This window comes from Leptopilina boulardi, unplaced genomic scaffold, assembly GCF_019393585.1.
Source record: "Leptopilina boulardi isolate dan_hultmark-lab unplaced genomic scaffold, ZJU_Lbou_2.1 LbouV2_60, whole genome shotgun sequence".
NCBI classification, from domain to species: domain Eukaryota; kingdom Metazoa; phylum Arthropoda; class Insecta; order Hymenoptera; family Figitidae; genus Leptopilina; species Leptopilina boulardi.
This window is the reverse complement of record NW_026138006.1, coordinates 604831-616930: the sequence shown is the minus strand read 5'-3', so window position 1 is coordinate 616930 and position 12100 is coordinate 604831. Positions and strand designations below refer to the sequence as shown.

Below are 12100 nucleotides of genomic sequence, written 5' to 3'. Positions count from 1 at the left end.
ACGTATTTTTATGTGTAGATTATAGAAATAATTTAATAAACATGATTGAGTTCATTTCTTCAGTCGTTACAACTCTAAAATAAAAAAAATCGGACAAGTGCGAGTTACACTCGCACTGAAATCGAGGGTTTCGTACTCGAAGCGAACTTATTTGGTATAAAAACAAATGTTTAAAAAATATGTGTTGTATGACAACTAATATAAGTGATACGAAGAGGAACAATTTTCTTGAATTTTACAAAATTGTTCCTCTTCGTATCACTTATATTAGTTGTCATACAACACATATTTTTTAAACATTTGTTTTTATACCAAATAAGTTCGCTTCGAGTACGGAACCCTCGATTTCAGTGCGAGTGTAACTCGCACTTGTCCGATTTTTTTATTATTCATGTTGGCTGAACTACCTGATTTAAACTGTATAGATACGTAGCGTAGCGCTAGTGCAATAGGGACGTGCACGCGCGACCAGAGTTGCACATCGCACAGCGGCAATTATTAATAAATAACTTTTTTCCTAAATGAGTCTCATTTTTTTTCTCAACGGTTTCTTACACAAAATTGTGTGGGAATTTCAAAAAAAAAATTTAATTTACTGTAGGACGTCAAGAACACTATTTTTTAATAACATTTTATAAATAAATAATATAAAAATCTATTAAATATGAAATTTTTTCAAAATAAAAATTATATTTAGAAACTACATTTTATGACGAGAAAAAAACCTTTTTTTTAAAATTGGTGAACAGGAATTCGAGAAAAAAATTTTTTAAAATAAGACTGCAAAAAATTTCAATTCTTTATAACTTTAACAAAAAATTTTTTTTGACCTAAAAATTTCAGGGACTTATTTTTACCATGTAAGAAGTCAAAAGAAATGATTTTTGATTAAAAAAAAAATTTCTGAATTTTAGGTGATCCGTTTAAGGAATTCTGACCCATATTTATTCAGTGATTGTTCAAAAGTGTATAAGTTATTTCGATAAAAATAACGGAAGTAATAATTTTTTTAACTTACCTCTATCTATTTTTCTGACATCCCATTTTAGCAAGTTTTTGCGATACGACAAATGAAGGAAATATTCAAACGCTTTAATTTCAGCATGCAAAAGTATCCATGTTTGAGAGATAAAATATTAGGAGTGAAATATGCCACTGAGTTCTTAAATTGGTGTTGATTCATTATCTTCTTTCTCAAAAGCTATTCTAATAGGTCGACAGGAACGGTTACTTTGATCAGTTGGATTCAACCAACTATAAGCATTGCTTTAAAATCTTTTAATTGTATCACAATAATGTGACTAATGAAAAATGATTGATGAGGGCTTAAATTTTCATTATCTAGTTCCATATAAATTTGATGTGGGTTATTGTGACCGCTTTAACTATCAAATCCAATCGTTACCACAAGTTCTAAATTTTTCAACGCCGATTTTAGCCATTCCAAGCTTACAGCCTCACAAAGCCGTTCTGAGGTATTATTTAAAAGATTTTTTAAAGAAATGAGACATTCTTATTCTGAAGATATTCTGCGGTTGGCATTGTACCATTGTTTCCGATACCTTCTATATGAAGGGTATATTGAGCAATTTCTTTGACTAGAGTCTTTCACTGGTCTAGAGTTCGATTTTTGGTTGTTGTCATCGGATTTATTAGTATCCATTCTGAAATATTAAAATCATGAGCAAATTTGAAAGTTTAACACCACTGCAACCGATTAACATTTTACGATCAACTTTTACTTGAGTTCAGCTAACCCAAAGTACTTCATATAGGGTTCGCTGGATGCGGAATTTTGGCAACTTTCATTTAATAACGTCAGAATTACGATACCTTTATTCGTTTATAAATTTTTATTAACATTAATTAATTAACTAATATCTCGAAAATAACTAAAAAGACATCTCAATATTTTTTGAGTTAAAAATGCACATTTTTAACTTTCAAAAAAAATAAATTTAAAAAAAGACCAAACTTGATACGTTCCGAACTAGGCGTGGTTTTTAAATAAAATGAATTTTATTTACTTGAAGGTAATCAGGTTGGTAAAGCCTGATATTTATTTTTTGTAGGATCGTGGTCACTTGTCAAAACTACGGGTTTTGCGATACAATAACAAGTCAAATATTCCCTTTTATAACATTTATTGATAAAATAATAATAATAATTATATAGTAATGATTGTACAATAATGATATAAGTTTACAATTCTTTTACTTACTTTTAGCAATGAAGTCGTATAATTCGATGATTATAGCTTAGTCGTTATAAATTGGTTTTAATTTGATTTGAAATAGTTCGTTTTGTTGCACTTGTGGAACTTTAACGACTTTGATTGTTTTATAACTATTTAAAAATTACAATATTCTTTATTGTTATTTCTCGGCACTCGCACCTTTGACACACGGAAAGAATTTCGAGACGTCTGCTATGTCGCTTACCGCGCATGACTTGTACTTCTAGTCCCAGTCACCTGATATACAGGAATCGCGCGAACAGATGTATGAAAGTGGGGGATATCACTTGTCTCGAAAAAATGCACTTCTCATGTGCATAAGTCAAGACAAGAGAAGTTTCGTTCGCATGAGGATCGTGCGTTTGCGTCACCGAGTAGAAAGACACCACGTGAGCATAGGCCCGAACTAACAGTTGCGCCGAAACCAGAACGTTTGATGTCTCGAAAATGCACACCACATGTGCATAGTGAAAGGACATCCCATGCCACGTAGTTCTCGAAGCGTCCGCATAGCAGACGTCTCAAAATTCTTTCCGTGCAGGAATGAATTTTATTGCAGGTGTAAGAGAAGCAACATATACTAAATTGATAAATTTAGAAAAAGAGATAATGCAAAATTTCTTTAGTATTTATAGTTACAAATACGACAGTTATTTCTATTAAATTATTGATCCTAAGTGTTAATTTGCTTCTGTTGCACCTATTGGCTATAAGGAAAGAATACAATAATTATGGCGAAAGTAAACTGAAGGCTCGCTCTACGATGTTAGAGATTGCAGCGTATAAACAAACAAGCTCGAACTTGTTTCACATTTTGTTTACATATATCTTATTAATAGCTTCTCAACTCTCTGAACTTTTATGGTGGAAACGAATGTCATATCTCTTTTGAAATCGATTTAGTTTCGACGCTCTATCCTATCAATATATACATAAATAAATACATTTAAATAAGACATATAGTTTAAATATAGTAAAATTATCATACAATTATATGAAATGTCTTATTTTAATGATAATTTTAAGGAAAATTAGGGAAAATTGTTACCGGGATGTAACAAAACTTAAAAAAAAGTCAAAAAAGTTTTTAATTTTCAAAAAAAAGGGTCAAATTTTGAATTTTTTTATTTTTTTTACCAATCGAAAGAGCTCATGAAAACCTTTGGAAAACATAGATATCAAAATTTTTTTATTAACTTATATAATATTTACAATTTTTAGTTAATTAATTAACTATTAAGGTTAATAAAGAATGATATATTCTATAAACAAATAAAGTTATTGTAATTCTGACGTTACTAACTGAAAGTTGACAAAATTCCGCATACAACGAGCCCTATATGAAGTACTTTGGGTTAGTGGATTTTTAATAAACAATTGGCTAACTTGGCAATTGTTTATAAAAAATCCTCTAATTCAAAATAGTCCATAAAGGGCTCGTTAGATGCGGAATTACGTCAGCTTTCAATTGGTATCTTCAGGATTGCAATAACTTTATTTATTTGTGAAATATTTCATTTTTTATTAACATTAATTAATTAATATCTCGAAAATAACAAAAAATGGACATCTCAATATTTTTTGTGGTGAGAAAACACATTTTTAGCTTTCAAAAAAAGTAAATAAAAAAAATTAAAATGACCGAACTTAAAAAAAAATTCGAAAAAATGTTTAATTTTCAAAAAAGGGTCAAAATTTTAATTTTTTAAAAAAAGTTTTGCACCATTCGAAAGAGCAGGAAAAAACCTTTCGAAAACATATGTGACAAATTTTTCTTCTTCTTTCTGTTTAAAAGTTGTAAGTCTTCAAAAATTGACTGTTTAAATTTTTCAAAAAAATTCAACCCCCTCCCTCTCCGACAGTTTTTGAAAAAACCGAACAATACTTCGTGGTTAAATTAATCACCCCTAGGGCTAAACTATTTGCAAGTTACAGCCCGATCTTTCCAACTTTTTTTTCACTTAGTTCGCTACAGGAATTTTTTATATATATATATATATCTACCTATATTACAAAAAGATATCGCCGCCAACGCCGCCGCCGCTGTTCCAAGACTCTGAATATAGCCGCAAGTCAAGAGAAGGGGGGGGGAGAAGAGAAGGGAGAGGGGGGGACTTGGGGCTATATTCAGAGTCTTGAAACGATCTTAACCATTAAATTTAGGGTGGGGGGAGGGGAAAAGAAGGGGAAGAGAGGAGGGGGGATGGGGGTTGGTGCGCGAAGCCGCTGTTCCAAGACTCTGAATATAGCCGCAAGTCAAGAGAAGGGGGGGTAGAAGAGAAGGGAGAGGGGGGACTTGCGGCTATATTCAGAGTCTTGAAACGAACATAACCTTTAAATTTAGGGTGGTGGTGGGGAAAAGGAGGGGAAGAGAGGAGGGGGGATGGGGGTTGGCGCGCGAAGCGCGCAGGGGGCATAGCCCCTTAGTATATATATATATATGCGCTCTCGAAACTTTTTCCTTGAGACACTTGTACCTTAAAATGTATTGTTTAGCTGCTGCATCAATTTTAAAAAAATTTGGAAACTGGCCGGTATATATATATATATATATATATATAACATTATTATCTGAACTCAAGAAAAAGTTGATCGTAAACACAGATCAAAAAAATTTTTTCCTTCAAGTCCAAAATACCTTTAGATTTCAAGAAGTTTCATCCTTTTTGCATACAGACATATAAAAGACATTACGCGTTAAATTCATGGGCAAGAATGAGAACATCTCTTCATAAATTGCTGCAACATGGATGTCAAATAACTAAAATATTTCCCTTACAAAAAAGCCCTTTAAAATAAAAGTTTTATCTAGATCTAAAGTTTCTGAGGTTATATTCGTAATCAGAGACCCAAAAAACCTTAAGAAGATATGTCTTGTCCAAATCCAAAGTATTGTGACATATTTAGTCGGCCATATTGAATCCGCTATTTTGAATTTCTGAGGTTATATTCGTAATCAGCAACCCAAAAACTTTAAAAAGATACATTTTGTCAAAATCCAAAACATTTTGACATTTTCTATTCGGCCATATTAGATCCGCCATTTTGAATTTCTAAGGTTATATTCGTAATCAGCGACCCAAAAAATATTAATAACATCAGTTTTGTTAAAAACCGAAGCATTTTTAAATTTTCGTAAATAACATGGAAAATTCTCCTTCCTTAGTTGTTTTTTATTAATTTTGACATCAGATTCGTAATCAGCATGAAAAAATAAGTAAGTATAGTCGATAGAAACAAATATTTCAACTCTTTTGTGCTTGTAGTGTAATGAAAACGAATTTCCTGTAGTGAAATTTCAACTTCGGAGAATTTTTTGTAGGTTATAATTTTTTTTAACTGTTTCTCTATATATTTCCTCTAATCTGTGGAAACTCAGCTTTCATTTCCAATTTTCTTTTTATTAAATTATATCAATTTTGTCAAAAGTTCTAAGATTTTGACACAAAAATTAACAGTTTTCCTCTCTGTGCTCCGTATGACCATCACGCGATAATACTGAAGTATGGCAATCCAGGGTTAAGGTTCAAGTTTTATTTAAAGTTTGTTGGAAAGCTCATCTAATTGCGCAACTTCTTCCTAGAGACACATGTACCTTAAAATGTATTGTTTAGCTGCTGCATCAATTTTAAAAAAATTTGGAAACTGGCCGGTTTGCCCCACCTCTGAGGTAAACCGGTCACCCCTTTGTGCAAACCAGTCAGTTTAGTTTTTTTTGTTTAGAGAATTAATTGTAAGGAAAACGTTCGCCGTGGCGTGGGGCTCCCGGCTTCAGAATAGGGCGCCCGTAGCCCATTGCATGTCGTAAAAGGCGACTAAAAGGGGTGCGGAGAATGGTACCCATTTAGCTAAGTACCGCTTGGACGGAGACGCTGAGATGGGACATTACCGATGATGTATGAACGCACTACGCCTGCCAGGTGTTCACTATGTGAAATGGGACCCTCCCCGTGCAAGGTGGCCGTGGAAGTGCGACCGGAGAACTTGTCTTCCCGTATCCCATCGCGTGTTGTACGAGGCGACTAAAGAGGGAAATTTGAACGCAGTACGCCTCTTCGTCCGGAGGCAGGGTGAGACCGTTGTGGTTTCAGACTGCGGTCTGACACTTCGGTCTGGGAGCGGATGTTCCACGTGGTCCCCGTTGGAAGTGCAGGATTCTTGTCCTCGCTAACTCACGCCCACTCCTGCTGGGGTGTTATCGGCTCTAAGATGAATGTTACTTACCGTTCAGCCATTTCATTGGGCACCCTATTGTATGAGTGCGTGTGTGAATGAGTCAAGACAAGGTCCCCGCTTGGTACTTTGATTCCCTTCTTCCGCGAAGGGAATCAATGCTAACCGTCTCCTCCTGGAAGGGCACCCGGTCTTCTTCGCCGTTTTGGTTCTTAAGGACCTTACAACGGCAATTTTTCCCTCCTCTTTCTTCATGGTGCATCGGTAGCGAGGCGGCTTGCCAAATCGCCGCCGTTTCAACATGTCGGTAGTTCTTTCGTTAGGGGGTAGATATGCTTATTTTAAGATCGGGAGTTATAGTCCTTATGGACTCAGGCATCCCAGTCGGCCTTGAGCACGACGATAAGCGCAATTCTGTAAGGAAAACGTCACTAAATAGAAAAAATCAATAAACAATCTTCCCAATAAGGAAAATAATAAGAGAGGATTAAATTTCAATTATAGAAACATCTTATTTATTATAAAACAAATATTTTCAACTAATTGTTGTCGTTTACAAAGAAACGTCTGTCGGTGAACTTTGTAAAACTTCGTAAATCTCCGTAAAGTGGGCAAAGATTCATGAAAGCGCGCACGAAGTTTTCTAGCCGATAGGTAATCTTCGTGAATTTCTGTTGCAAGGGAAGCAGACATTGGCCGGTTTGCCCCATAGGCCCATTTTGACAATTAAGACCTATATAAAAAAATGCTTAGTAAAATCATTAAATAATATACCGATAAATTTAACTGAGGCATGCATCCTTTAAACCTAAAAAACAGTTTTAATAAATGTTACACGATTTTCTCACAAATTGCTTATGAACAGATCTGTAAAAATTTCTAGCGGAAGCGAAAAAACAAACTTTTGTTTATAAAATTGCATAAACACAATTAAAAAATGTCAAACTGAAGAAATTAGTTATTCTTAATATAGTCTTTTCAAATTTATAATTGACATATTTTAAAGTTTGACCAATTCTGAGAAACTAACACCTGGCCGGTTTACGCACATGGCCGGTTTGCCCCAGTCTCCTCTAATATGTAATTTATATAATATATACCACATATTTTACAATGATTTTAGCCTGACAGTAATACCTTGGAATATCAGTGTCTTACATTTAAAAGGTGACTTTAAAAATTCTTCTTTATTTGTTCAAACAGACACTACGAGCGAAAATTTTTTTTCTCAATTGTCTAAACTGAAATGCGTTAAAATTTAATTGTTATGTAATTTTATTTATGAATAATTTTAAAAAAGATTCAATTACTTTTCAAATTTAAAATTATTACGATTTGTGTATATAAGGGAGACTGGGACTATTTAGCGCAGAGGTTGCTTGACGCAATTGAGTTTATTAAAAAATGGTAAGTTAAATTAATTTTTCTCTTCATTCAAGTTAGAGTACTTGATGAACTGTAAGTTTGTACCAAATTTCATTTATATTCATTAATTATTGTGGAGTATAAATTAAAATAACTGATTTTGATACTCCAAAGTAATTTTTTAACATCTTCATTTTTTTGTGTTATCTCTTTAAAAAATGATTTTTAGAAGAGCTCAAATATTAAGTTTTTAGCTCTATACATTTGTTATTAAGAAACAAATAAAAATTTTTGATGTATATTAACAGTTTTTATAAAAAATTAATAAGTATTTCAAAAGTGCTTTCGAGGTTAGGTGGCGCGGTTATCTGAAAATTTCGTTAAATATTAATAAAATGATTAAATGAAGTTGATTATATGAAATTTACACATTAATCAGCACCTGTAACATAACAATTCTTTTCAAAAAATTTAACCGAATAATGGGTTTTTAAATATTCACAATATTATCAAAAAATATATATATTTTTTGATAATTTTACGATTTCATTGAAATTCTTTTAATTTAAATGAAATTTTCTAATTTTTAAAATAATTTTATTGTAAAATTACAGTAAAAAAAATATTTTGTTAAGTCTTATATTGTTCAAAATTTAAATCACCCCAAAAACCCCCGAGTAACAAGACTTAAGAGAATTTAAACGGTTTTTAAAATTTTCGTAAGCACATTTTAGATCCGCCATTTTGAATTTTTAAAACCTAACCTCAAATTGGTAATCAGCAACCCAAAAAACTTCTAAGTGACAAGTTTCAAGCAAATACAATTGTTTCTATCAAGCATACATTTCCAAAGATTTGAACTATAAATTCAATGATACGTTAGGGGTTATGCGTTAAATACAGGGTGTCGATTATGTAATTTGATTTGACGTCAAAATCAAATTCATTTTAACGTCAAAGTCAAATTTAATTCAACAAATTCATTGTTTTATTTAACTTAGACGTTAAATTAAAATTTAATTTTTTATTTCAATTTAACGTCGCATTCAAATTTATTTTTTTATAGCAATTTGACGTATTGCAATGAAAAAATAAATTTGACTTTGACGTCAAAGTCAAATCAAATTACATAATCGACTTTTGAGCCCTGTTAAAGCTTTCTGTGCTCTTACGTTTTCATTTTATAGTAATTTAAAAAGTGCCAAAAAAGCTATTTTCCCTCATTTTTCGGGAACTGAACAAATTAAATTTTTTTTATTGACACCCAAATATTCGATAAACACAGGAATTTTGAAATAAACACAACATGACCATTTTTTTGTTACCCAGTTTAATCTACAAAAATCGTTTAAAATTTTTTTTAAAAAAGCATCTTGTCATGCTATAACCAGTAAGTTACCCAGTAAAAAATAAAAGATACAAGAAAAGTGGATTCCGGTTACAAGCTCAATAGCTGGTAAACGAATCCGTAAGAATCTCGGATACAAGCACTTTTCGGTATCCGAAATGCTCATAAGCTTATAAACGCACTGAAACGAACTACTTTTGTAGGGCTTTTAATCGAGAAAAACAAGTAAATGAATGCAGAAACGATGGGAAATTAAATTAGAAGCAAAAATAAATAGTTATTTATTAAAGAAACATACATTTAAACATAAAACAATTATTATTCTTACTAATTCTAACCCCTGCATTAAAAACATTGTGAAAACAGTGTTTTGTTGGTAATTTTACCTTGTTATTGGGAAAATATGGTTTTCTATCTTACCGACATTGGATATTAATTTAACGCGGTTTTTTCGATTTTCTAATTTCAAAAGCAATTCAAAATAATCAAAATGTTATTAAACATAATTAAGTGCTTATTTTTAATTTCCTTTACCACTTTTTATTAAGTAATTTTGGATTTCTATTGAAATTGAAAATTCGACAAAACCTGCGTTAAATTAATATCCAATGTCGGTAAGGTAGAACACCATATTTTCCCAATAACAAGGTAAAATTACCAAGAAAACACTGTTTTCCCAATGTTTTGAACGCAGGGGTTAGAATTAGTAAGAATAATTGTTTTATGTTTAAATGTATGTTTCTTTAATAAAGAATCATTTATTTTTGCTACTAATTTTATTTCCCATCGTTTCTGGATCCATTTAATTGCTTTTTCTTGATTCAAAGCTTTACAAAAGTCGTCCGTTTCAGTGCGTTTACAAGCTTTACATCATTTCGGATGGCATCTGAAGTGATAAACTTATGTATACTAAAAATATTCATACATCTAATTATAGATTATTTAGTAATGCAGGATCATATTCTACAGATAGTAAACTAATTTTTAATGCCAAAAAAAACCGTACAAAAATTTTTTTACACGAGTTTTCCCCCTTAAATGTGTGCAATTTTTTGCTTTAAATCAAACTTGAGGGAAATCTAATAAAATTCGCTCCGAGTTTGTTTGAGATAATCCGCCAGTGATATTGTATTCATTTTTATTCTTTTAAGACTAAATAAATATAAATCAGCGCTGTACTACTGTAGTGGAAAATTTTTTAAACTTCTTGTAACTGTCAGATCACTTTTTGTTATCGAGTATAAATGTTTTTGATTAGTAGAAAAATTTACCTTAACAATTACGTTATAACGATCGTAAGCTATAGCTGTCATAGTCCATATTGAAGCACAACCACATAAAGATCCAAAGAGTGCATATATTTCACAAAATAAAGGACCTATACAAACAAAGTATTTAAAATTAGTGATTTGACAATCCTATTTAGAAAAATGATTTCAGGGCAAACTTATTATGGCCCTGCTGGCCAAAAAATTTACATTTAGGATCTGCGTTTTGTAAAAACAAAGCAAATAAAACATTTCTGAAGTAAGGTTTGTTAACCCTTTAAGGACCAAATTTACAAAAATTTAAATTAAAGTTTAACAATTTTTAAAACTAACAAAACGCAATATAAAACAAGGAGAGGGTCCTTTATGTTTATTTCATAAACATTTAGCTTCCTCATTGTGTGAAGCGAAGAATTTGCTTCCTCGTGGAGGAAGCAATGAGTTTATCCAATTCAATTGATTGATTTAAAACATTTAGACTTGAAAAATGTTTTAAATTAATTAAATTTTTTGAAAAATTAAAAATTAGAAAAATTTTAATTTATTTTGGGTGTAACATATACTTTATATATGCGAATCGATTCGTTTCAATGCAAAACATACAATGATTTTATGTATTAACTTAAATTTAAATTAACACAATTTTTTTAAGCTAAATTATGAATTTTTGATTTTTTAATTTTCATAAAATCTTAAAATATAAATCAAATCTATACTTTATATATACCAATCGATTCGTCTTGACGTAAGGATGACGATTTTATTATATACCACCTTAAATTTTTCTATTCAAAAACTTTTTCAATTAAAAATATTTTTAAAAAAAAGACGATAAAATACTAAAAATAAAGTATACTAATACATTATTTAAATATATTGATATCTTCATTGATGTCTTGTCTAAATTAATAATAAATTATAATTTCTCCAAAATTAGGCAAATTTTTAGGGCAGGAAAGATATATAAAAAAACATCTTTAACGTTTCGAAACCAGTACCTGTTTCCTCATCAGAATTTATTAATCTCTTATTATATAAATAAATGTTAAATTTTTAGTTTTGTTACGAACCAGTTTGTTACTAAAATAATATTCGATACCCTTCTGAGTGATTTTCCCAAACAATATATAATTTAAATTTGAGTAGTTTTCCCGCGCTATTGCCAACTTAAATATGCTTCAGTGGTACGCGTGAAAATAAGCAGACGAAAAACGCACATGTATCCGGCCACCGGAAATTAATATTCAGAGAGAGAATAGCGTTCTCCCAATTAAGTCGTATTAATCAAATGATTTTACTAATAATTGTCTCTGCGCAAATTTAATAATTATTGATGAAATTATAAAAGAAATCTAAAGTAAATAAAGGATATATAAAAACGTTATCAGCGCAATACTCATTCTATTGGGATAAAATAATATTAATTCAATAAAAGAACCATAGCGCAATTTCCATTTCTATACAAAGAAATCAAGGTAAGTCCAATTTACTTATTCCCTTCCGAAGTGGTTATATTTCTATTTAAATACTCTCTCAACCGTCATAAATAATGATCAATAGTTACATTTGTTAGTCCCGGAAAATTCCTAACTTTGTGCCATCCGTATAAGTCGGACCCCATCTTTTTATTAAATTAATTCTTATATGGTTCGCCACAGTTTTTTAATAATAAATTATTTCAAATGCGATAAAAAACCACTTACCGTCAAA

At 31.0% G+C, this 12100-nt stretch overlaps 1 protein-coding gene across 6 annotated transcripts in view; it reads right to left on the bottom strand.

Moving 5' to 3' along the window:
• LOC127290350 (rhodopsin-like) overlaps nt 1-12100 on the bottom strand; it is a 699229-nt gene that overhangs the window by 356483 nt on the left and 330646 nt on the right. For all 6 annotated transcript variants that reach the window (XM_051318856.1, XM_051318854.1, XM_051318858.1 and 3 more), the window contains one exon: nt 10394-10500. In XM_051318856.1, coding sequence (XP_051174813.1) covers nt 10394-10500 — 107 coding nt within the window. The remainder of the gene's footprint in view (nt 1-10393; nt 10501-12100) is intronic.